The sequence below is a fragment of the Hypanus sabinus genome, chromosome 7 (assembly GCF_030144855.1).
Source record: "Hypanus sabinus isolate sHypSab1 chromosome 7, sHypSab1.hap1, whole genome shotgun sequence".
In the NCBI taxonomy this organism is placed as follows: domain Eukaryota; kingdom Metazoa; phylum Chordata; class Chondrichthyes; order Myliobatiformes; family Dasyatidae; genus Hypanus; species Hypanus sabinus.
This window is the reverse complement of record NC_082712.1, coordinates 107,857,563-107,885,371: the sequence shown is the minus strand read 5'-3', so window position 1 is coordinate 107,885,371 and position 27,809 is coordinate 107,857,563. Positions and strand designations below refer to the sequence as shown.

Genomic DNA, 27,809 nt, shown 5'->3' with positions numbered 1-27,809 from the left:
CATTGAATGGTCAACCACATTGCTTTGGTCTAAAGTTATGTACAGGCAAAATCAAATTTAAAAACACAAGGATTCCTCACAGTAAAGGAGTTACATCAAACTAATGGCATTATGGTCATCACCACTGATATTACTTCCAGAATTTCAAATTTTTTTGCTAATTAAATTCAGATTTTCCAGCTACTACAATAGGTTTAAACCAAGCCCTTAGTGCTTTGTAGCTCTCGATTATAATCTGGTAAATATACCCATTACATTGCTCTGTCCAATATAATATAAATTTCTCCACAGCCTATATAGACTCAACTAGTACAGGGGGCTCTTTTGGACCAAATTTCAGTTTCCATGCTTCACTCCATACCTGCTCTGCTGAAGCCATGCAAGTGGGCAGCAAGGGGATAACTGGGAACATGTATTCCAGAGGATAAATCATTGCGACAAAAGCCATCACGCTCATGGACAGTGCATTATAGTCACGGGATTGCAACACCACCTGTGAAGTAAACAGGAGCATCATCATTAAACAAGAACACAAGCATTTTCGCCAACATCCATGTATAACATCCATGTGTATTTAAATAATATCCATATGTTATTTAAAATAATAGTTTGAAAATTAGGATCTTTTGATCAGTTAGCCTAACAACAAAAGCTGATTGAAAAATGCCATTATTACTACCATGCCAATCACAATCTACCTTGTTATGGCCTTGCACCTTAATGTCTGCCTGCACTGTACCTTCTCTGCAACTTAACACTATATACTGCACTCAGTTGTTTTCTTCGTACTACCTCAATGAACTGATGTATTGAAATAATTGGTATGGATGGCATGCAAGAGTTTTTTTTAAACTCAGTGCATGTGACAATAATCAAACAATTTACCTTAGAAAATTGTGAAAATGCAGACTCACCATTTCTTTAAAAAAATATATCACTTTCTAAAGATCACATGAATGGTTAAGGATCTAGCAAATAAAGCTGTCATTTTAGCAGGAAAATTAAGAAGCATATTATTTAAAAGGCAAGAGACTGTAGAGCTCTGAGGTACAGAAAAATCTGTGTGTCCTAAGGGGGGCCAGCGAGAAGATATAGCAAGTGACAAGGAAAGCATATAAAACATCACATACAAGATTGAAAAAGTAGAGATCATTCTTCAGTTATATCAGGGACTGGTGAGACCACATCTGAAATATTATAGACAACACTTCTTTAATTTAAGATATTAATGCACTGGAAGCAGATGAGAGTTAACCGGACTAATACCCAAAATGGTTATATGTCTAATGAGGGGAGTTTGGATAGGCAAGCTTTGCATCTGCTGGGGTTTGGAAGAATGGCATGGAACTTGAAACAGAAAATAGGGTGGATGTGGGGAGAATGCTTCCTCATAGCAGAATTCTGTTGTAGCTAATTTTCTGAAATAAAGAACAGTCCATTCAAGACAAACTGGTTTTTCTTTTTCCGGCAGCCCAATGGAGGTGCATGAGAGATTTTACAAAGGAGCGTTTGCGGACATTCAGTGGTTTCCGACGACCCAATCAAATAGTGATTCATTAGCAAGGGCAAATAAAAGTAAGGCAGAGATAAGCAGAGCTGTCATTGTGCAAGTGGACCAATGTTAGGCTTTGACTCATCATGCTTTGGTGAGGACAAGCTTGGCTGAGGTACATATCCGATAAGTTTCTTCTTCTTCATTCTTCGTCAGTTACTACATAGAGTAGTAAGGGTGGCTCCTGGGACTGTGTTGTGTTCTTTGCGTGAGATGAGGGAACACTGGGAGACCGCCAGCTTCCGGATAACCACATCTGCATCAGCTGTAGCTTGACCTTTGGCTCATAAGGGAAACTGAGAGGTAAGGTAGGAGCTACAGGGGGATGGTCACCCCCAAGTTGCAGGAGCGGATAACTGGATGACTGTCAGGAGAGGGAAAGGAAATAGGCCGCCAGTGCAGAGTACAAATGTGGCAGGTCCCCTCAATAATATGCTTTGGATCCTGTTGTGGGGGGACGGTGGAGGAAGCTACTGAGGGAAGCCACAGCAGCTGGGTCTCTGACACCCAGTCTGGCATTGTGGCTCTGAAAGGAAGGGGGTTAGATGAGCACTGCAGTAGTGATAGAGGTTTCTATAGTTAGAGGAGGATACACAAGATTCTGTGGATGCAGTAGAGACACCTGGAAGGTATGCTGCCTCTGGGTGCCAAGGACATCTCAGATCGGGTCCACACCATCCTTGCCATCAGTGAGGGTAAGGATAGGGTGATTTGGCAGATGAATACATGGCTGAGGAACTGGTGCGGGGGGAAGGTTTTAGATATCTGGATCATTGAGATCTCTTCTGAGAAAGGCATGACCTGTAAAAGAGGGAAGGGTTACACCTGAACCCAAAGGGAACCAATATCCTTGCCAGCAGATTTGCTAGAACTGCTGGGAAGGGCTTGAACTAACTTGGCAGGGGGATGGGAACCTAAGTAATAGGACTGAGGATGGAAGTAGAGGCAGTGTGTGATGAGACTCTCAGATGGACAGGCAAATGATAGGACAAAACTGCAGTCACTGAGATGGGTTAGAGTATAACAGAGGACCAAAATCAAAAACAGTGATGAATACAGGACTAAATTCATGCAGTATCCGGAATAAGACAGATCTTATAGCACAGTTAGAGATTGGCAGGTATGATGTTCTGAGCATCTCAAAGTCATAGCTGAAAAACAATCATAGTTGGAAGCTCAACATCCAAGGACGTATCAAAAGTTCAGGCAGGAAGGCCGAGGGGGTGGCATAGCTTGGTTGATATAAAATGAAATAAAATCCTTAGAAAGAGGTGACAGGATCGGAAGATGTAGAATTGTTGTGGGTAAACCGCAAGAGTAAAAAGATCTGATGGGAGTTATATAAAGGTCTCCAAACTAGCCAGGATGTAGGCTACAAATTACAATGGAAGATTGAAAATCCATGTCAAAACAGCAATGTTACAATAGTCTTGGGGGATTTCAGTATGCAGATAGATTGGGAAAATCTCTCTTAGGATCCAAATCTCTTAAATTTTGGATTCCAAGAGAGAGAATTTGTAGAATACCTATGAGATGTCATTTTAGAGACTGAGCCCACTAGGGGATCAGCTATTCTGGACTGGTTGTTACATAATGCACCAGAATTGATTAGGAGCTTAAGGTAAAAGAACCCTTAGGAGGAATAATCATCACATGATAGAAGTCACCTGAAATTTGAGAGGGAATAGCGAAAGTCAAATGTATTAGTGCTACAGTGGAGTAATGGGAATTAAAGAGGCATGAGAGAGGAGTTGGCAAAAGTTGATTCAAAGGGGATACTAGCAGAGGTTATGGAAGAGCAGTGATAGCTAGAGGTTCTGGAAGCAATTCTCCCAAAGAAGCAGTAGTACTCTAAAGGCAAGAGGACACAACCGTGGCTGACAAAGGTAGTCAAAGCCAACATAAAAGCAAAAGAGGGCATATAACTTTCACGCCTTGACTTATCAATAATCTGTCAGCCTCTGCTTTAAAAACAGCTGAAGACCTGTCCTCCATAGCAGCCTGTGGCAATAGATTCCAGGTTCACTACCCTCTGGCTGAAGAAATTTCACCACAACCATTCTAAATGGACATCTCTCTATTCTGAGGGTGTGCCCTCTGGTCCTAGACTTTCCCACCATTGAAAACATCCTCTCTACATCTACTCTATCTAGGCCTTCAATAGGTTTCAGTCAGATACCCTTCCCCCCAATCCTTCTGAATTCCAGTGAGTACAGGCCCAGAAGCATCAAATGCTCCTCACATGATAAACCTTTCAATCCCAGAATCATTTTTGTGAACCTCCTCTGAACCCCCTTCAGTGTCAACATTTTATTAGACAAAGGCCCTAAAACTGCTCACAAAATGAGGCCTCATCGGTGCCTTATTAGCCTTAAAGCCTCAGTATTACATCCTTGTTTTTATCTTCTAGTCCTCTTGAAATGAATGATAACTGTGCATTTGTCTTTGTCACCACCAACTCAACCTACAAGTTAACCTTCAGGGAATCCTGTAGAGGACTCTCAAGTCTCTTTGCACCTCAAATTTTTGAATTTTCTCCTTGCTTAGAAAATAATCCATGTTTTTATTTCTTCTACCAAAGTGCATGGCCGTACACTGCCCAACACTGTATTCCATTTGCTACTTCTATGTCCATTCCTCTAATCTGTCCAAGTCCTTCTGCAGCTCCCTGCTTCTTCAACACTATCTACCCCTCCACCTATAAATATGGCCATAAAGCCATCAATTCCATCATCCAAATCAATGACATACAATGTAAAAAGCAGTCCCAACACCGAGGCCTGTGGAACACCACTGGTTACCAGCAGCCAACCAGAAAGGTCTTCCTTTATTCCTATTCTTTGCCTCCTGCCAATCAACCAATGCTCTATTCATGCTAAATTGTTGATATTGGTATTGGTTGATATTGGCAGGAGGTAACCTTCTTCAGCTTGCAGGGATAATTGCCAAGTGGGAGATTAGCGGAGAGGGACGAATGGACAAGGGAATCACAGGGAGCGATCTCTGCAGAACGCAGATGGTGAGGAGAGATAAAGGTGCATTTGGTGGTAGGGACCTGCTGAAAATACCAGAAGTTGTAGAAAATAATGTACTGGAAGCAGTCTTGTGGGACTTTTAAGAGATGTTTAGATAGGCACCCGAGTGTGAGGAATTTGGAAGACAGGAGAGATTAGCCAGCCATTTGATTAATACTTTAATTGGTTTGGCATAACATTATGGGCCGAAGGGCCTGTTCCTGTGCTGTACTGTTCTATGCTCTATGTACCTTGCTGTATTGATATATGAAATGTCCTGCATGTATAGCATGTAAATAAAGCTTTTCAGTGTATCTCACTTCATTACAATCACTAAATAGTATTGTTTTTTAAATGGTGATGAACCACTAAACACATGAGACATAAATTTGTTAAAGTATTAGCTTAAAAACAGAAAGGGGTGCCATGAAGCTTGAGCTTGTAAATCAACTTGTAAACCAACTAACTAGTTAGCAAAACTTCTCATCTCTCAAATCTCTTCAAATCCTCTCTCATTACCACAATCAATTTTGGATCCAATCTGAAATCCCAGAAGCTTACAGAGCATAAACTGACCACTATGGTGCATTAAACCTTGTTATAGACTATATTAAATGTGCCACTCTCTTCATCCTTCCTTATTCCTTCAAAATAATTAAATTAATTGATCCAGATGCAACTTTCCCATGGTAAATTACAAATGATGAAATCCATTATGATCATCTTTGATTAATTGCTGCCTTTCTAGTGGGCAATATTTTTCAATGATTTTTCTGGCACTGATATTTGGTACTGTGATACTGGTATCACATTTATCACTGTCCCACAGAATACCAACTCATTATTGTGTTCCTAATCTTTCACTCAGAACACTCGCAATTATGTTCCTTAATAAACTTTAAAAAATCAGGCCACTAGTCACAGGCAATCATGTAACCCCATTTGGACTCTGCATGTGGAGTACAGGACTGGTAACACAAGTTCTAGTTCTTTATACTGTTCACTATACACACAGTACCAGCATAAATTCCCTTCACACAGTATGGGATGACCATCTCATCATTTTAGATGTACTTAAACTGCTGATTAAACTCTGAAGCCAGGGCTTAACTTTTCCAACTGTTATCACACCTTGCACAATTTCTTGCCAGTAACAAAAGAAAGAACATTTCACAGAATGGCAGCCGCAGAGTCCAATCCAATGCAGTTGAAGATTTTTGAAAAACTTTTCACATGAGCAATCTGTTGCTTCCCGAAGCACACTGCTGGACAGGACCCCCCTACAGGGACTAGGGTACAGGTCCTGTAAGGGATTATTCTGTTTTCTATTGATTGATCCATAGGTGCTCATTTTCCCTCCACCCTTTCTTAAACTTCAGGGATACATTTGAAATACTATATTAGTAACCCATGTTTTATCAGGACTTCTTAACAACTCTGTATAAATTACATTTATTTTGGAACAGACTGAATTATAACACTATAAGACCATAAGATAAGGAACAAAATTAAGTCACCTCATCCATCGCCTGCTCTGCCATTTTATCATGGCTGATCCTTTTCCCTCTCAGCCCCAATCTCCTGCCTTCTCCCCATAACCCTTCATACCCGACTATTCAAGAATCTGCCTTAAATATACTCAATGGCCAAGAGCATAAGAAATAGGAGCAGGAGGCCATCTGGCCCATTAAGCCTGCCTCGCCATTTAATAGTATCATGGCTGATCTGGTCATGGACTCATCTCCACCTACCTGCCTTTACACCATAACCTTTAATTCTGTGGCTATGCAAAAATCTATCCAACCTTGTCTTAAATATATTTACTGAGGTTGCCTCCACTGATTCATTGGGTGGAGAATTCCACAAACTAGACCACCTGCGGCAAGGAATTCCACAGATTCACAACACTATATTCCATCTGCCACTTCTTTGCACATTCTCCTAGTTTGTTTAAGTCCTTCTGCTTCCTCAACACTAAGTGCCCCTCCACCAGATCCTTGTGGAACACCACTAGTCACTACCAGCCAACTAGAAAAGGCTCCCTTTATTCTCACTCTTTGCAAACTACCAATTAGCCAATGCTCTTTCCTGTAATACCATGGGCTTTTAACTTGTTAAGCAGCCTCATGTGTGGCAGCTTATCAAAGGTCTTCTGAAAATCCAAGTACATATCAACCGATTCTCCTTTGTCTATGCTGCTTGGTATTTCTTCAAAGGATTCCAAGTTTCTAAGGAAAGATTTTCCCTTGAGAAAACCATGCTAACATTGGCCTACTTTATCATATGCCTCCAAGTACCCCGGAATGCATCCTTATCAATTGACTCCAACATCTTCCCAACCACTGAGGTCAGATTAACTGGCTTATAATTTCCTTTCTTCTGCCCCTCACCCTTCTTGAAATAGTGGAGTGACATTTTAAATTTTCCAATCCTTTGATTCTTGAAGGGTCTTTACTAATGCCTTCACAATCTCTTCAGCCACCTGTTTCAGAACCCTGGAGTGTACACCATCTGGTCGAGGTGACTTATCTACCTTCAAACCTTTCAGTTTCCCAAGAACCTTCTCCCTAGTAATAACAACTTCACTAACTTCTGTCCCCGACACTCTTGTACTTCCATCTAATACCAGTGTTTCACAGTGAAGACTGATACAAAATACTTATTCAGTTCGTCTGCCCTATTACTCATCCCCTATTACTCCCTCTTTAGCATTATTTTCCAGCAGTCCAATATCTACTCTCGCCTCTCTTTTATATTTTACGTATCTGAAGAAACTTTTGGCATCCTTTTTAATACTATTAGTTAGCTTAGCTTCATATTCCATCTTTTCCTTCTTTACAACTTCTTAGCTGCCCCGGATATTTTTTAAAAACTTCCCAATCCTCCAGCTTCCTGATAATTTTTGCTCTGTTGGCTTTGACTTCTTATCAGCCATGGCTGCATCATCCTTCCTTTGGAATACTCCATCTTTGGGATGTATCTACTTTGCGTCTTCGGAATTGCTCCCAGAAACTCTAGCTATTGCTGCTCTGCCGTCATCCCTGCCAGTGTCCCTTCCAATCAATTTTGGCCAGCTTCTCTCTCATGCCTCTGTATTTTCCGTAATATGAATAGATCTAACTTTAGCTTCCTCCTTCTCAAGGTTCGCTTATAACCATATAAACATATAACAATTACAGCTTGAAGGGAGAAGATTCAGCAGAACTGTAGTTTTATTCAACAACACACTACATAGTAAGCAAAGGGAAATGCCCACTCCTCACCTTATGTTCCAGTAGAATGCAGCTGAGCACCTGCAGGCAGGGTTCAACTCCAAGCAGTTCGAGGGGCAGATGCAGAGGAAAATCCACCAAGGAGAAACGAGCCACATCTGGAAGAGCAAAGGTTAGGGCTGGCTGGAGTTCATGGGGTAGTATCTCCACATCTACTCTCTTCTGGCCAGGAACAGGCACAGGGGAGTGCAGGAGTCTGTAGATCCAGGATTCAATTTCTCTCACGTCATGGAGGATGATACTGGACTTTTCATCCACTGTCAGAGAACCAGTGAAAAGCCGCCACATAGTGTCTCTGAAAAAGAAAAGGAAAACCACATTATATCACAGCACATATAATTTCTGTAGGTTGAAAGGAGGAAAGCTTGAGCGCATACCAATTCCTTTTGACCCAATGAAAAGATAGAGCCAGAACATCACAAAAAGGCAATAAAGAGCAGATAAGGAGGCACAGCATGTGAGCTGCTGAGGGCTACCTACCCAGGAGTAAAACATGACTAAGGGACTCACCCTTGCTGGGTGTCAATAAGATTTCAACCAATTAATATGGAGTTGCAACTGCATTGGGATTTATCAAATTATAATCAGGTCATTGCACTTTCGGATCCACACAACTCTAAACTATGGCTCCTAAAATCCATCTTTTTTCTTTTAAGCTAACTACAATTAAACCACCATACAGGCTTTCTGTGCTAATCAGCTCAGAAATCACCCGAGGATAAAAAAAACAGCTTCAACTCACCATTGAGTGGATTATGAAATCACTAATGCCCATAGAGTGACAGCCCTCAGTGTAAAAAGCAGGAATTCACCAAGGTAAATATGAGCTTTGTGTACAGTATCAGGAGCAATCAGTCACACACTCCTCTGCATCCGAGTGTCTCAATACCAATAGCTGAGGCGGCAAGCAGTGAAGTGTTAAATGGAAGTTGAAGCTGTAGCAATGAATAAGGTATTAAAGACAGACAAGATGAAACAGTTTCAATGAAGTCTAATAGGAATTAGGAGGAGTTGAATCCAAGAAACAGAATCAAAATCCTTACTGAATCCTGGAAAAGTAAAAGATCAAACCAACATTTTTTCCAGGAGAAAAGTAACCAGGGATTCAGAGGATCCAAGTCTGACCAGAACTGATTACTTCATGTATGATCATCAGCCTATTGTGCAAGCCACGAGTCTTGTACTGGCTTCCTACTCAAAATTCTGAATAAAGCTTCAAGGTGGTAAAGTGGCACAGCTAGCTGAGCTGCTGCCACATAGCCCTAGAGACCAAGTTCAATCAGAACGTTTGCATGTTTGTATGTTCTCCCTCTGACCATGTTGGTTTATCCAAGTTCAATCAGAACATTGGGGGGGGGGGGGGGGGTTGGTTTATCCAAGTTCAATCAGAACGTTGGGGGGGGGGGTTGGTTTATCCAAGTTCAATCAGAACGTGGGGGGGGGGTTGGTTTATCCAAGTTCAATCAGAACGTTGGGGGTTGTCTGTTTGCATTTCTGCATGTTGTCTTTCTGACCATGTTGGTTTATCTAGTACACACAAGACGTGTGAATTGTCAAGTTAATTGGTCATGTAAATTTTGTTTAGTGTGCATGGGAGTAGTAGAATCTGGTATAGGAATATGCAGAATAGAATAATTTGTGTAGGATTAGTGTAAATGTACCACAGATGGTGGGCAAAGGGCCTTTTTCCATAACTATACAAGTCTACATTTCCACCTTTCGTAAGGTGACAATGGCATCTCTAACATAGGTGAACTTTACACAAGACACAAAAGAAGTGCAGTTCAGGTCAGGGTGCAAGAGAGGAGTGCTCTTTATCACAGGCTACAGGGATATTGGTCTATTCAATTTTCCAGGGCTGGCCTAACCCGGTGAGCCAGAGTTACTGCACCATAATGGCAGGGGTCACTGAAGTACCAGCCCAGGTAGAAATGATACGCAAAGATCTTCGTTGTCTTGCCAAAATTATTAAATTTAGGTTCATTAACAACATGCCATCAGATCTAAGAGGCTGTCCTGCAAAGGTAGTGGATTTGGCCTAGTATATCACAGGTAAAGCCCTCCCAACCACTGAGCACATAGAACCATAGAACACTACAGCACAGTACAGGCCCTTCAGTCCTTCATGTTGTGCTGACCCATATAATCCTTTAAAAAAAGAGTACTAAATCCACACTGCCCCATAACCCTCTATTTTTCTTTCATCCATGTGCCTGTCAAGAGGCTCTTAAATACCCCTAATGTTTTAGCCTCTACCACCATCCCTGGCAAGTCATTCCAGGCACTCACAACCCTCTGTGTAAAAAACTTACCCCTGATGTCTCCCCTAAACTTCCCTCCCTTAATTTTGTACATATGCCCTCTGGTATTTGCTATTGGTGCCCTGAGAAACAGGTACTGACTATATCCACCCTATCTTTGACTCTCATAATCTTGCAAACCTCTATTAAGTCTCCTCTCATTCTTCTACGCTCCAAAGAGAAAAGTCCCAGCTCTGCTAACCTTGCTTCATATGACTTGTTCTCCAATCCAGGCAACATCCTGTTAAATCTCCTCTGTACCCTCTCCATAGCTTATACCAGTGCGGTCTCACCAGAGATTTGTAGAGTTGCAACATGACCCCTCTACTCTCGAACTCAATCCCCATGTTAATGAAGCTTAACATCCCATAGGCCTTCTTAACTACCCTATCAACCTGCGCAGCGACCTTGAGGGATCTATGGATTTGAACCCTAAGGTCCCTTTGTTCATCCACACTCTTAAGTAACTGACCATTAATCCTGTATTCAGTCTTCTGGTTTGTCCTTCCAAAATGCATCACCTCACACTTATCCAGACCGAACTCCATCTGCCATTTTTCTACCCAACTCTGCAGCCCGTCTATATCCTCTTGTAACCTTCGACAACCTACAGCTCCATCCACAACTCCTCCAATCTTCGCGACATCCACAAACTTACTCACACATCATTCCGCCTCTACATCCAGGTTATTTATAAAAATCACAAATAGCAGGGGTCCCAGAACATATCCCTGCGGCACTCCACTAGTTACCAACCTCCAGGCAGAATACTTTCCTTCCACAACTACCCTCTGCTTTCTTCCTTTAAGTCAATTTTTTATTCAAACAGCCGAAGTTTCACTTATCCCATGCCTCATGACTTTCTGGATGAGTCTCTCATGAGGGACCTTGTCAAATGCCTTGCTAAAGTCCATGTAGACCACATCCACTACCCTACCTTCATCAATTTCTTTTGTTTCCTCTTCAAAAAACTCAATCAGGCTCATGAGGCACGATTTTCCCTTCACAAAGCCATGTTGACTATCCATGAGTAGACTGTACTTCTCCAAATGCTTGTAGATCCTATCCTTAAAGAATCCTTTCCAGTAGTTTGCAGACCACTGATGTAAGACTCACCAGTCTATAGTTCCCAGATTTCTCCCTATTACCTTTTTCAAACAAGGGAACTACATTTGCCATTCTCCAGTCCTCTGGCACTTCCCCTGTAGCCAAAGGGGATTCAAAGATCATAGCAAATGCTCCTGCGATCTCTTCTCTCAATTCCAGCAACAACCTGGGGTGTATCGTATCCAGCCCTGTGGATTTATCAATCTTAATTTTTTTAAGAAGATCCAGCACTATTTCTTCCTTAATCTTTACACTGTCCAGTACACAGGCCAGCTCTACTTCGACCTCATCCTGATCAAGATCCTTTTCACTTGTGAATACTGAAGCAAAGTATTCTTTTGGGACCTCCCCAACCTCCTCCGCTTCCAGGTACACGTTGCCCTTTTTATCCTTTAGCGGTCCCACCTTCATTCTCATCATCCTCCTGTTCTTCACATACACATAGAATGCCTTTGGGTTCTCCTTAATCCTACATGCCAAGGCCTTCTCATGCCCCCTTCGAGCTCTCCCAAGTCCTTTCTTTAGCTCCTTCATGGCTGCCCTATATTTCTCATGAGCCCCTCCTACTTCCTGTTTCTTATATCTAACATGCGCTTTCATTTTCCTCTTGACGAGTTGCCTCACATTTCGAAACACTGTTGTAGGAAAGCAGTATCCATCATTGGAGATCCTAACCACCTTGGCCATGTTCTTTCCTTGCTATGGCCATCAGGTAGAAGGTACAAGAGCCTCAGGACTCGCACCACCAGGTTCAAGAACAGTTACCACCCCACACCCATTAGGCTCTTGAACAAAGGTGTAAACTATGCTCACTTGCCCATCCACTGAGATGTTCCCACAACCAATTAGCTCACTTTAAGGACTCTTTACCTCATTATTTCATGTTTTCATTATTTATTGCTATTTATTTAATTTTAAATTTGCAGTTTGTCGTCTTCTGAACTCTGGTTGATCTTTCATTGATCCTGTTATCATTACTATTCAATAGATTTGCTGAGTATGCCCACAGAAAAATGACTCTTGGGGTTGTATATGGTGACATACAAGTACTTTGATAATAAATATAATTTGAACTTTGACATATAGAATTTCCCAAAATCCGATTATCCTTTATCCTCTCAAATCTTTAACAACAGGTCACCTCCCTAACACAAGGCCCAAAGATTCATTGACAGACCAATATAATTAGAATAGCCAGTTTCGCTGGATCATTATAGTTTTTTCAGACCGAGTTAGGGAATTGGAGCAGGAGCTGGATGAACTACGGATCATTCGGAAGGCAGAGGCAGAGATAGATAAGAGTTATCAGGAGGTAGTCACACCGAAAAGACAGGAGGTAGGTAAATGGGTGACAGTCAAGAGAGGCAGGGGGAGCAGACAGAGAGAGCAGAGCACCCCTATGGCCGTTCCCATCAACAATAAGTATACCGCTTTGGATACTGTTAGTGGGGATGACGTACCAGGAAAATGTTGCAGTGGTCCTGACTCTGGCACTGAGGTTGGACCCTTGACTAGGAAGGGCAGGAGGGAAGAGAAGACAGCGGTAGTGATAGGGGATTCTATAGTCAGGGGGGCAGATAGGAGATTTTGTGGGGAAGATCGGGAGTCTCAGATGGTATGTTGCTTCCCTGGTGACGGGGTCTGAGACATCTCAGATCGGGTGCAGGTTATTCTCGAGAGGGAGGGCAAGAATCCAGATGTTGTGGTCCATGTAGGGACCAATGACGTGGGTAGGTTGAGTGAGGGGGTCCTACGTAGGGAGTTAGGTGCGAAGCTGAAGAGCAGGACCTCCAGGGTAACAATCTCAGGATTGCTACCTGTGCCACATGCGAGTGAGGCAAGGAACAGAAAAATTATACAGATTAATACGTGGCTGAGAGGAGGAGGTGCAGGAGGGAAGGCTTCAGGTTTTTAGATAATTGGGCTTTGTTCCAGGGAAGGTGGGATCTGTTCCGAAGGGACGGTTTACACCTGAACTGGAGAGGTACTAACATTCTTGCAGGGAAGTTTGCTAGTGCTTCTTGGGGGGAGGGGGGGCGGGTTTAAACTAAATTTGCAGGGGGCGGGGATCCAGAATGTGAGAGAGGATAGCGAGATGAAGAATAAAGGACAGGTGGGGACTACACGGTTCCGGAATATTAAGTGTGTAGTAGAGAAAGGTGAGGCGGAACAAGTGATAAGGAGGACACATGTACAGAGGGATGGTCTGACGGAACATGGAGTTAAATGTGCAGAACGAAGAAGTAAATTTAGGAAGGACAACATCAACTGTTGGCTGGTAAGAGCAGAATGACTGGGTAATAATTAATTACAATGAACATACAAAATTTTTGAGGACAGGACACAATGTTGGGTAGTTTCCAGTATTGTAACTGTACTGGAACAGATTGGTTAGAAAGGTAGCTAGTTTGGGAGAGCAGATTTTCTTTACTGCAGCCCAGAGTACGTTGCTGTATTCTTTTTCTGTTCTGCTTGCTGTTATCACATGGAGACGCTCATGATGAAGTTGACTTGGATCATGTACTTATTGCACAAGCTGGTTATGAATGCTTCAACTTTTTTTTCAGATGGTTGAAGATGGATATCTGCTTTGTCCCTACCTTCCAACTGTTTAACTAATTACCATGATTGGATGTGGCAAGACTCCAAAGCTGTCATCTGATTTCTTAATTATGGAATTGCTTAACTTCATCTATTGCATGCTGCTTAGTTCAAAAATAACCCATGTTACAGCTTCACCAGGTTGACCCATTTTTTCATACATTTGGTGCTATTCCCAGCAACCACACTCATTAAGCCTGGGCTGCTCCTTGGGTGGACTACAACAGTGGAAACATGTGGTTCACATTGTGGTAGTCTATTGATGGTCCCTCAAGTATATTCAATTTTCGGTTATCACAGAGCTGCCAGACAATTAAAACAACTGAAACAAGCTCATTGGTATTCTTCAGGATTGGACACCAGTTGTCCCTGCCTGCTTTGGCTGACTTGTCCCCTCTAGATTTAATAGCAATATGATTAACTCTAATTTCCCTGGAAATGGACATTCAGTTATTCAAGCTGTCAGACAGCAGCCCATGACCATCTTCATAGAGCAATAGGTATCAGTCTCAATTCTAACTTTACAAAAAAAAGAGTGATCTTGAAAATCAAAGAGACAGATGACAGTTATTACTGAAATTTGTTCTACCTAGAATTAAACAATATTTCTAGAATGCTAAACAATTGAGGAAAGCTGAAATTGAGGAACTGAAAATAACTGGTAGTGATTGACTGCTATATCACCAAAAGGGAAGGTTAAAAAAAAGTACCATCATACTGATTATACTATAACCAGAATTGCTGATATCAGCCGTGATGTGACAAGGACAAAGGCTTCATCAATGGCAAATTATACAAATTGCAGCAAGAGGAGCTCTCCCAGGAGCACTCTGTCTCAAGAGTCTGTCTCCTCAGCAGTTTAAGTTACAAAAATAAACAAGCTGCATCAACAGCTACACTGCTCCATCAATCACACTGGTGCAGAGCGAAGGTACGTGACTGGCAGACTTCCAAACCAATGCACATCACACATCCAAGAATTTTAAACTGGAAATAGAATATTGGGAAAAATTATTGTTTTAGTCATTTCACTACACTAATTATCCTAACATGACAGCAATGGAACTCAGCTATTGTTGCCCAGTCTAGCCTCTTTTCCACATCAGTTTATCTGGTTTACCTCTCAGGTAAACTAGCAACAAGGTAGGGAACATCAATGTCCATGACCAGCAGTGACTCAAAAACATCAATGCCTGCTGTGCTGAGCGTCCTGTGGGACATGGTTATCATGATCTGCACATCAGATTTATTGAAAAAACACAATAACAACAGAAAGTGTTTGATGCGTTCAAATCTGAACTGAAAAAGTGCTCACATTTCAGAACTAGAAAAAAAGAGATAAACAGGATTTAAGACGCATCTACTGCCGCGATGATGCCACACACATGTTGGAGGAGCAACACATTATATTCAGTTTGGGTACCCTCCTACCTGATGGCATGGACATTGATTTCTCTAATTTCCAGTAACTGCTCCCCTCCTTCATTCCAGGTTACCCCTCTCATCTTACCTCCTAACCTGCCCATCACCTCTTTCTGGTGTTCCTCTCCCTTCCCCTTTCTCCGAGGTCTTCTGCCCTCTCTTATCAGATTCCCCCTTCATCCTTTATCTCTTTCGCTTTTCAACTTCCCAGCTCTTTTCTTCATCTCTCCCAGTTTCACCTACCACCTTGTACTTCTTCCTCCCCTTCCCCCACCTTCTTGTTCTGACTTCTTTTTTTCAGTCCTTTTCCATCGATGCTGCCTGGCCTGCTGATTTCCTCCAGTATCTTGTGTGTGTTTCTTGGATTTCCAGCACCTGAGGATTTCCTCATGTTTAAGATGCAGAGAAAGTTAGTTGGGTAACAAAGTGAAGCAATGTCACAGGTTAAATGGTACTCAAGATTAAAGAACAAAATTAGTGACAATATGCAAGTACAAGGTGAAAATGCAGAAATATCTGAATTTAATAGAGAATGCTGGATATCTGAAAAAGGACAAAGCTGAGATGCTAATTATTAGAAAATATTGAATAAAGACATGTCCAGAGTACTCAGATGGAAGATGAGGTGCTGATCCTTGAACTTCTGTTGAGGTTTGTTGGAAAGCAGTAGAAAGCAAAAGAAGTCACTAGGTGGAATGAAGAATTAAAGTAAAAAGCAACTGGAATGTCAAGGTCATGCTTGCAGAGAGGACCTGTATAGCAGTCACCTAATCAACATCTCATTTCCCTTTGTGGAGGAAACCACAACACGGGCACATACGGGTGGCTACTTTGTTAGGTACAGGAATAGAACACAGTGCAGTCTTCTGCTGCTGTCATTCATCCACTCCAAGGTCCATTCAGAAATGCTCTTCAGCACATCGCTGCAATAACGTGATTACTTGAGTTACTGTCGCCTTCCTGTCAACTTAAACCAGTCTGGCCATTCTCCTCTGACATCTCTCATTAACAAGACATTTTTGCTCACAAAACTGCTGCTCACTGGATTCTTTGCACCATTCTCTGTAAGCTCTAAAGACTGCTGTGCATGAAAACCCCAGATTAACAGATGCTGAGATACTCAAACCACAAACAATCATTCCACAATTAAAATCACTTGGATCATTTCTTCCCCCATTCTGATGTCTGTCTGAAAAACAACTTGACAATGTTTGCATACTTTGATGAACTGAGTTGCTGCCACATCATTGGCTGATTAGATATTTGCACTAATGAGCAGTGTATAGGTGTACCTAATATTGTGCCCAATTAATAGCATAATAAATAGGAAATAGCATAAACAAGTTGCTTTATGTGGGCCATGTGTTTAGGTTTTTGGGCACTGATAAGGGAGGAGGTTAAAGGCATGTGATGTATTAGCTGCAACAGTACATAAAAGTACTGAGCTGGGTATGGGTGGAGACGGGAGAGTAAACCAGGGTATCCCAGACAGAATGGTCAATTGGAATGCTGAAAGAATAAGGAAGAAATTGTGTTTCTAGAGAGAAGTGCTGAAACTTGCAGAAAGTGATCTGAAGAGAGGAGTTGGTAAGGAAAGGAGATATACACTGCCTATTTTAGAAATCAGCAAAAAATAATTCATAACCATCAACCCTAATGTAACCCATCTGAACTTTTCCTTGCCAACATATCAATTACAGATTTAGTTCTCTATGATCCTACTGCAAAGTGTGACCATCACTGCAGTCCTTATACAAAGTGAAGGCTTCTCTTCACAAATAGCACCCATAACTGTGTCTATGTAGAACTATCAATGTTTTAGATGGGATAAATTCAGAATATACCAAAGCTGGACAATGGACAATGATATCCCACACAAATTTAATTTTATTCCTTGTTTCTCCTTAACCCTTATGCCAGCACCCAGCAAGAGCTCAAATGGAATGTAAAAGTTGTATCAAAAGCAACATTAACAGCCCAGCCAGTGGTGCTAAGTGTACCATAAACTGAGCATGCCTCTTATTAACTGTTCCAACCTGCAAGTCACGTTTTAGGAATGTACATCTTAATCCTAATTTCTCTTTGCTTCTTTGATAGCAATGAATAAATATCTTTAACAGAACACAACACTATTTCCAATGCAACAAAGAATCTGCTGGAAGAGCTCAGTGGGTTAGGCCACATCTGTGGGAGGAATAAACCCAGGGCTCCAACCCAAAACATCGACAATTTCTCTCCCCCCGCCCCCCCCCCCCACAGGTGCTCTTGATCTATTGAGTTCCTCCAGTTTATTGCACCATATTCCAGAATCGCCAAATTCCCTGTGTCACAATTTCCAATGCACTGATTGGTAAATACAGACACTCACCTTTGGATGCCTTTCAAGCTTCCTGCCTTTTTAATAAGCAGGCGCTCACTGCAACAGTCCACCAGTCGCTTGAGGGTATAAAGACATTCACGGAAGGTAGAGAAGAATGGATAGTGGCTGAGTATGCAGAGTGAAGTTAGGGTATTGTTCCGTGATCGATTCCCACTCTTCAGATGGGATTTCATCCGGGGCGAACGACTGACGTCAGGGGTGGAATCGGCACTATGCGTAGCCAAAGATGAGCCACTGTCGGAGTTATTGTGGTCATCCAGTGTCTCTACGGCATTGCTCTTTGGGCGCTGCGGACCCCTGTCTGGCCTGTCCCGGCTTCGCTTTTGGAAGGAGCGGTAAAAGTTGACACAGACCCCGTAACGAACCACTCCAGTGTCCTTGTCCGTCAGAGTGAAAACAAAAGAAGTATCATCACGCAAGCTGGTGCGTTTCTGCCGCACACTGAGACATCCCTCAGGCTGGCAGAAGAAGACCACATCTGGAGGGAGGGGAAAGTCATGGTGATCTTCCAGTGGATAGCGCCGCAGCAGCTCAGGAGTCTGAGCAATACTATCACTGCTGGGCTGCCTGCAAACACAACATAAAAATGAACAGTTCTACGATTTCTGCAACAATCAGTCTGCAATATCCCTGCCAGAGATAGTGCTGCATCTCAAATATGTTCCAAAAATAACCATACATTTCCACTTGAGCCCACCCAGACATTCCACTACTGACTGCATCAGAGCCACCAATCACCCATCACAAACAGCCACGGAGTTGCCACGTTTCCTTGCACCTCCAATGCAATGTGACTCCCAATCACATTGGCAATATCAAGTGCATGGCAATCCATTACCAACAAGGCAGCAAGGCCACATAAGCAACCATCATACAGCAAAATATTACTATGAAACCCATCCTGTCACAGTGCTGCCATGACCTATCTACATATAACAGCACAGAACATCATTCAGCAGCCTTGGTCTGTCACAATTTGCTTCGACAGCAGATTGTAGATTCTTTGGCCCAACAGCATACTACAGCTGGTGATGAAGGCATACTGAGAAAAGCAAATCATCAGATGCCAGAGAGGAGGGCATAGGCATAATTAGTAAAACCACTCCAACACAAGCTTCTGATTCCAGCAATCAGCAAGATGATTTCCAAGAGCTTTTCTATGAAATTCTTCACATTCAGATACTTCCCAAGTAGTTATGATGTAGGAGATAGATATTACTTATTTACTTCTTTGACCCCAAAACATCTGTAAGTGCTGGGGAACAATGGCATTTGGCTCCTGCCACCAAGCACTGCAACATCAACATCTGACTCTCAGTGTTATGTTTCTCCCTCACCCCCAAATTGGAAGAATCCAACTGCCAGAGCCCCAATCCTACCACAAATGTTGCAGGAATATTTACCTGGCACCAATGAAGACCAGGTAGTCCAGTAAGCGAGGACATACTTTCTTTTGAAACATCCTCTCCAGCCCACCACTAGGTCATTGCACCTGGTCAGAAATTCACCACGTGATGGTAGAAGCACATGTGAAGCCAACTCTCTACCAGCAACTGATGTAGGCAGAGAAACCCTGTATCACAGCCTGTAAGAGATCTCATATGGTACAACTCTTGGAATCTGCAAAACAAGAAGGCGAATCTTGTTATTAGGTATCACTAAAGATTTATCCCACAACAGCTGTAAAAAGCATGCATCACACTAACAGACACCGCGAGTCTGTTAACGTTTAAGTTTATGGAGAAAATCATGACAATAGGTTAATTGTTCTTTGATGAATTGCCTCTGTGCAGCACAATTCCTTTCTCAGCAGGCAGCTGAGTGACAAGTTCTCCACAGTAACCAAAATCCACTTCTAAAGCTTGTGCATAAAACTAGACTTTGATAATTTCAATTGTGGATTTCCAATGGGAAGATGACAAACCAGATCGTGCCATACAGATAGATGCCTTTGTGTCAGCACATAAGCGGATGGGTGCTGGGGTGACTAGTCAAAAAGCTAACTTTCACAGGGTTAGTATATCAAGCAGGTGCATCCTGTGATAATTCCAGTAGGACAAAGCAATGTGCCAATGCTTCATTTTGAGAGTATCAGCCTCAATTAGCTGTTTAAACAGTAGGTTCCAAATTCCAACCAACTTCTCGCAGAAACTGGTCTTCCACAGATCCTTTCTAAATCTCCTAGCTACTACCTGTCCTACTTCGGCCCATCACAATTCTACATACTCTTTATCAGGTCGCTTCCCAAACAGTCTCCTCTGCTTCAAGGAAAACAATCCTAGCTCATCTGATCTCTCCTCAGCAAGTTGAGGTTTATTGCTGTCATATCTGAAACAGTCCATCCCGGGCAATATCCTGGTGAACTTCCTCTGCATCTCCTTCAGTAAGTGAAGCTACCAGAACTGGACACTGGGGTACAAGCCAGTAGCTCCCTGGATGTTGCAACCTAAGTGGACTAGTTGTTAAGGAAGATCTGCAGCATGCTTGCTTTTATTGGTGGGCATTGACTATAAAAGTCAGTAAGTCATGTTACTTCAGTTAGGCCACATTTGGAGTATTACGCACAAAATGCCAGAGGAACTCAGGTCAAGTAGCATCAAGGGAGAAGAATAAAGTCAACATTTTGGACCAAACCCTTTGTCCAATCCTGATCAAAAGTTCTGGTCTGAAACATTGACTGTTTATTTATCTCTATAAATGCTGGCTGGCCTCCAGCATTTCATAGGATGAACTGTCAAAACTAGAAGTGTAGCTTTTAGGTGTGAGGGGGAAAGTTTAAAAGAGATTTACAGGGCAGTTGCTTTTGAAATAGAGTGGCAGGTGCTTGGAATTAGTGGAAGCAGATACAAGAGCAATATGTACAAAGAAGGTACATGAATAGGAATTGAAATTGGAAATATAGAGTATATGGAAGCAGAAGGGTTAAGTTTAATTTGGGACTGTGATTATCTCAGACATTGTGAGCTGAAGAACCTGTATCTGTACTGTTCTACAGTATATTCTATGCACCCAGCTGATACCTAAACAATGCTTTAGAAAGCTGTACCATGAACTCCTTGCTCTCAAATTCAAAACTCCCTGAATAAGCAAGTTACCCATCTGAATTCTTCATCACCTTTTCTAAATGTGCTACCAATTTCAGCGATCCTTGGTCTTGTACAATAAGGTCCTGTTCTTCAGAACCTCTCATTCATTGCCTAGTTTCTCTGACCTCCAATATCACAGCTAGCAGTAGTGTTTCAAGGTTTCAACATACTTTTATTATCAAAGAATGTATAGATTATACAACTTGAGATAAGCTTTCTTATGCATAGCACAAAGCAAGAAACCCAAAAGAACCCAATTTAGAAAAAAAATAAAGACCATGTGCAAGAGAAAGAGGATAAAAAAAAAACAAATAAGCAAACAACTATTCTGAACCAAACTGAGTCCTTAGATCCAACCCTGGAGCAGCCCAGAGTGGGCCCAAAGCCACTGTATCAGCTCACCATATTAGCCGGCACAAAACACAGAAGATGGGACAGTCTTCACAGCCTCAGCACCATGGAAGAGGAATGAATATCACAGACAGCGAGTGAAATCTCGACATCCTGTCTTTCCAGTCTATCTGGGCCGGCATTTATAAATTGTCAAACAATGCACTAGGACCTGGACACTGTTACAGCAAAAGGCTCTAAACCTATACCATGCCGCCCAGTGACTCCCTGCCAGCCGGAAGCCACTTTCAAATTCTTCAAATCAGCTCGCCGTCCAGAGTGATCCAACCTCGCACTCAGCCAGTTGTGCAGGCATCAGGACTCCTCAGCCTCAGCTTCTCCTCTCTGAATGGCTCACCCTCTCTGTATCAATTCTGCAAAGCACCAGCACAGCTCATCCCTCGAACTTGCTTAGCCTTCACTTGCCTCTTCATTGTGCTGATAATTTCCAATTTACTTCAAATAAGGTGATATTATTAACATATTTAGTTGAATTTCTTACCTTTTGAACTGATAAAGGATCTAGTGCTTTATAAACTCTTCTTGTGCTTCCAGCCGAGTACATGTATCGATTTTAACCAACATTTCAATGACAAACATTATTTCAATGATGCCTAGGCACATCTAGTCTGGTAGTATATACCCCTGTCATCTGTCCCTCCTGATGGGCAAGTCCTCAACAAATCAGGATTCCACTCTTCCACCTTGCTTACAATCGAATTCCAGTTCTAACCTTGGCCTTTGTGAAAATTCTTATTTTCCAAAAGCCATTGGTGCGGCATAGTAGTTTTGAGCAATCAAAGCCAATCCTGCTGCAATTATGAATGCAATGCTCTGCTTATCACCATTTTCTCCAGGTAACCCAATGGATATACCTCCTGTGCTCCTTAATGTGGGTTTTCACTGTGTCCCCCATCTGCTCGATATACACTGCTCTATGTTCACAAGGAATCCTGTAAACACCAACAATCCTGAGTCCCAGGTTATCTTTGACCCAGATAAGCTGGGATTTGAGCTTCCTTAAAAGTTTGTGGATGGTATTAATTTGGTATTTCTTCAGGACCCTGGCGATCCTTCTAGAAACTGTGCAAATATAGGGAAGACAGGTGGTAGCGATGTGTTCTTCCTTGTTGTTAGGTTTCCTGGTTTTTCCGTTGATGCCTTTTAAAGGCCCAACTGATTCCCTTCACCTTGTAGCCATTCTGTAGGAACGTCATGCGTAATCATCTTCCTTCCTTGGGGACACTCACCTGTTCGGAAATAGTTCTTGCACAGCTAATCAAATTAGAAAGAACTGCTTGATGTTGGGAGGTCCGATGGTGGCTGTTATTGTTGAGGTAGAAGTCCGTGTGAGTGGGCTTCCAATAGACGCCATGCCCGAGGCTACATCCAGTTTCCATTGTATTAGAATGTCAAGGAATGGGAGGCAAAAATTCTTCTCCGTCTTCATCATAAATTGAATGTTTGGATGTATACTGTTCAGATGGTCAAGGCATCTGATGAAACAGTAGAGCTTGTCAACGAAATGTCAGTTAAAATTGATACCTGTACCTGGCTGAAGCCTAAGAAAAGTTTGTTCACTACCAGTGAACTGTCGCACGCATTTGGTAGCACCATGTTAAACCAGAAGTATTTTTTTCTTAGTGTCTAGATTTTGTAGTTTTGTGAAAAGGAAATTACGCTTGACAAATTAACTGGAGTTCTTTGCAAAGAAATAGTATGATGTTTGTTAAAGAGGAACCATCAGATGTACCAACTTAGCTTTTCAGAAACGCTTAATAACATTACGGACCAAAGATCACATTGTAAGAAAGTGCATATAGATTCAGATTGATGATTGGTCAGCCAACAGGAAACAAGGTGGTGTGGAAAGTCCTTTTTCTGAATGGCTAGATAAAATAACTGGTGCAACATGGGGAACAGCACAGACCATCAATTTGTACAAATTTAGATGAAGGCATCTTTGGTATTGATACAATGATCAGAAAATAAATTGTAAAGATGACGAGAAAAGATTCTAGATAGGATACCTGAGTGGGAAAAAAATCTGACAAATGGAATATAATATCCATTTACCAACAAAAATTTTAAAAATATTATTAAGGATTTTGCATGATTCGCTAAAGTATAGTATAGAAGAAAAGCAAGTAGCTCCGAAAACTAACAAACTGGTTGTGCACTGAAAGAACCAAATGCAGAAATAGGTAGCTGTGTGTCAATTACAGGGGCCATTTGTAAAATAACAAATTAGTCTCTTTAAGGATGAAGAGATTGAGGCACTGAAAGCAGCTCAGGGACAGTTTACTGGACCAATATTTAAACAGGTTGTCTTATAAAGATTGCACAGTATTAGCTTGTATATACTGAGGTCTAAAAGAATAGAATTTGATCTGATTGAAAAATAAATGCTGCTGAGAGGTCTTGATAACGTGAGTGTGGTGGACAGGTGTTTCCTTTTGATGGGAAGTTAGAACCAGAGGTTACTGTTGCCCATTTAAGACAAATCTTTTCAGAGACTATGAGAATAATTTCTCAAAAGGGGGTGAAAATGGCATCTTCAAATAGTTTTAAGGCAGTGTTAAATACATAGTTGATAAGCAAATGAGTGAAAGGTTACACAGTACAGGTAGTCCCCAAGTTACGAACGTCTCACTTACGGACAACTCGTACTTATGAACCGAGGAAGGAGAACGCCATCCGCCATTTTAAGTTGTTGCCGTTGACACTGTGTTGAGTGTTTTAACTTTATATTTGGCTTAAATTTTTCTTAGTAAGATTCACCCTGACCCCGCCACCCCCCCCTCCCCATTCCAGTCGGCCGGTGGCGCAGTGAAATCAGTGCCGGGCTGGAGAACGGAGGTTCCCGAGTTCAATTTAGTGACAGACCGCTCCCGTGCCGGGTTGATGTCAATCCAGTGACTCCCGTACCATCCGTGCCAGGTTGATGTCAAGCTCACAACTTGACCTCATAAAAAAAAAACACTGCCACCTCCAGTTTAAATTCCCACGCGGAATATTGTGGAGGATCAAATACCCAAACCCAGCACAACCCCACTTGTCCCATTTAACCTGTCTCAGTGCAGTGGAGTTTAGGGACCCGAGGAATTCAGTGCGGTGTCCTTAGGACCCAGTGGACCTCGGGACCCAACCTCGGTGTTTCTGTTCCATTGACGGGAAGTGATCGCAATTGAAAATAAAGTGGAAATAATAAAGCGTTTGGAAAGAGGTGAAATGCCAGTCATTGGAAAAGCGTTAGGCTATAGTCAGTCAACAATCGGAACAATTTTAAAGGATAATGGATAAAGTGAGAATAATGGAGCATGTGAAAGGCCCTGCCCAATGAAAGCTACAATTATTACTAAGCAATGCAGTGGTTTAATTATTGGAATACATACATTTCTTAAGTGTTTTATATGCATAGAAAGGTAAAATATATACTACATACTAAGACAAACGTTTGACTAACTGACGCTAAATAATACCAGATGTACTTGTTCCAACTTACGTACAAAAAAAGTTCTATTCAAAAGGTTCAAAGGAACACCTAAACAAGCCTGATGCATTCTGGAAACAAGTCCTGTGAACTGATGAAGTTAAAATAGAACTTTTTGGCTGCAATGAGCAAAGGTATGTTTGGAGAAAAAAGGGTGCAGAATTTCATGAAAAGAACACCTCTCCAACTGTTAAGCACAGGGGTGGATCGATCATGCTTTGGGCTTGTTTTGCAACCAGTGGCACAGAGAACATTTCTCTGGTAGAGGGAAGAATGAATTCAATTAAATACCAGCAAATTCTGGAAGCAAACATCACACCGTCTGTAAAAAAGCCAAAGATGAAAAGAGGATGGCTTCTACAACAGGATAATGATCCTAAACATACCTCAAAATCCACAATGGACTCTCAAGAGCCGTAAGCTGAAGGTTTTGCCATGGCCCTCACAGTCCCCTGATCCAAACATCATCGAGAATCTGTGGATAGACCTCAAAAGAGAAGTGCATGCAAGACAGCCCAAGAATCTCACAGAACTAGAAGCCTTTTGCAAGGAAGAATGGGCGAAAACCCCCAAACAAGGATTGAAAGACTCTTAGCTGGCTACAGAAAGCTTTTACAAGCTGTGATACTTGCCAAAGGGTAAGTACTTGCCTAAGTACTGCCATGCAGGGTGCCCAAACTTTTGATTCAGGCCCTTTTCCTTTTTTGTTATTTTGAAACTGTAAAAAGATGGAAATAAAGACGCTTTCTTGCTTAACATATTAAAGAAATGTGCCATCTTTAACTTTACGCCTTTTGGAAAACAGTTTATCTTTTACTCGTTTAGCTATTCACAGTAACAGAAATTTTGACAAGGGGTGCCCAAACTTTTGCATGCCACTGTACATCTGATTTTATCTTCTCCCTCTCAAATTACAGAGTGAATTCTATATTATGATCACTGCCTCCTAAAGGTTCTTTTACCTTAAACTTCCTAATCATGTCTGATTCATTACAGAACACCTAATCCAGAATTGTCTTTCCCCTAGTGAGCTCAACCACCAGCCACTCTAAAAAGCCACCTTGTAGGCATTCTCTCGTGTGTCAATAACTATTGTTCAGTAGTACTCACATCTTCAGTGATGAAATGCTTTGAGACGTTGGTCATAGCTAGAATCAACACCTGTCTCAGGAAGGACCTGGTGTACAGGAGCAAGCTATAACAGTTGGTAGAGTGGTGTTGCAGCAAGACCAAAGAGCTGATTATGGACTTCAGCAAGAGTAAAATGAGGGAGTACAAACCAATCCTCAGAGGGATCAGAAGTGGAGAGAGTGAGCAATTTCTTGGGTGTCAATATTTCTGAGGACATAACCTTGATGCAGCTATAAAGAAGCTATATTTCATGAGGAGTTTGAGGAGATTTGTTATGTTACCTAAAATGTACCATGGTGAGTATTCTGACTGGCTGTATCACCCTCTGGTATTTTGGGGAGAGCTTTTTCCTCTATATCTATCATTTATTTCATTGTATTGTTGCCAGAATTCTGATTCAACAAATGGCCTCTCTTAGAATCCAGCATCAACCTGATTTTCCCAATCTGCATACTGAAACTCCCCGTGACTATCAAAACATTGCTCTTATTACATGCCTTTTATATCTCCCTTTGTAATTTGTAGACCACATCTTTGCTACTGTTCAGAGGCCTGTACATAACTCCCATCAGGGTCTTTTTATTCTTGCAGCTGCTTAACTCTACCCATAACGATTCGACATCTTCCGATCCTATGTTACCCCTTTCTAAGGGTTTGATTTTATTTTTTTTTTAAAACAGAGCCACCCCAGCCCCTCTGCCCACTTGACTGTCATTTCAATACGAGGTGTATTCCTGGATGTTAAGCTCCCAACTACAATCTTGCAGCCATGTCTCAGTGATGCCCACAATGTCATACTAGAGTTGGGCTTGAATGCACAACCTAAAAGGAGAGAGCCAAGCAGGAAATCACAAAAAGGATTTGTTATCAAAGTATGTAAGGAGGATATTCATTCCATTATGCCTGGACCAGTTCTTTACCGGAGCAGTCAAACACTAACCCCACTACATCCACAAACCCTTTAACTTGCTACAAGACAACTTCTACTCTGGTTTTCACATCTCCTTTTCCCAATCCACCCAATCTCAGTAACTGTAATCTAGTATTAACATACATTATCTCATCAGTGCATTCACCTTCACACTGCCCTGGTTTTGACCCATCCCTCTAGGACAGTGTTATTTATTTTCTCAGTTACCTTTCTTCCCAGGTACAATGCCTCACCCATCTGCAAAACCCTCATCATGCACCTCCCTGTCTGCATTTTTGTGCCTTTTAGATGATGGTGAAGTATAAGAGATAACAAAACTCTGTACATACCAAGGGCTATGTGCTGTATGCTGGGTAAAGGTTGATAACCTACTTATCAGCATTGACAGCCATGCTCTCTATCCCTAAATCACAACTAATAAATAGCATTAGGTATAAATGACACAAATATTGTTCAAAAGTAATTGCCAAGCCGATCTGATAAATCTGCAAACAATTATATACTCAGATTTTCCAAGTACCTGGAATCAATTAGTGGAATGGAAGTAATTAAACCTTATTTATTGTATCTTATAAGTGAACTATCCCTGCAGAGAGAAAAGCAAGTGTTGGAGTAGGGTGCAGAAAGCATGTATGCAGGACACACAACACTTACCTCTGATTTTACTGAATACAGACTGCCAGGCATGCAGCATTTGAAAAACACCTCTTCTCAACATGTAAATCTAGAATTATTTTACCTGACGTTCCATAATGGAAAACATCCAAACACTTCCTCCTTTATTTTTGTAATTACTATTGATCAAATGCATTCAGAATGATTTTGTGCAAACACATTGGGTTAAACAACCACATGTGCTACAATCTTCCTGGAGCTGTCAACTCCAACTTCACAAAATCATGAAAAATTACCCTTGGTGGAAATCAACACTACAAGAGAAGCTGCAATGTTTTACAACCAACATTTTCTAACTACATTCTATTTAAAAAAACAGACAGTCCAAGTACATGAACCTCACCTGCTCTCACTAGTTAGAAAAAAAAGGAAACTACAGTAAACTTAATGCGACACAATGCCACACTAGAGATAATACAATCTTGAGGAACGGTGGCAAAAGTATCCTGATTAGT

General features: G+C 41.7%; 1 protein-coding gene across 5 annotated transcripts in view; it reads right to left on the bottom strand.

The window, feature by feature from the left end:
* madd (MAP-kinase activating death domain) overlaps window positions 1-27,809 on the bottom strand; it is a 248,446-nt gene that overhangs the window by 206,522 nt on the left and 14,115 nt on the right. For all 5 annotated transcript variants that reach the window (XM_059975345.1, XM_059975346.1, XM_059975347.1 and 2 more), the window contains exons 2-5: window positions 19,052-19,268; window positions 17,637-18,215; window positions 7,830-8,133; window positions 362-493 (exon numbers count right to left, since the gene is read on the bottom strand). In XM_059975345.1, the coding sequence (XP_059831328.1) occupies window positions 362-493; window positions 7,830-8,133; window positions 17,637-18,215; window positions 19,052-19,110 (1,074 nt within the window). In that variant the 5' untranslated portion in view covers window positions 19,111-19,268. The remainder of the gene's footprint in view (window positions 1-361; window positions 494-7,829; window positions 8,134-17,636; window positions 18,216-19,051; window positions 19,269-27,809) is intronic.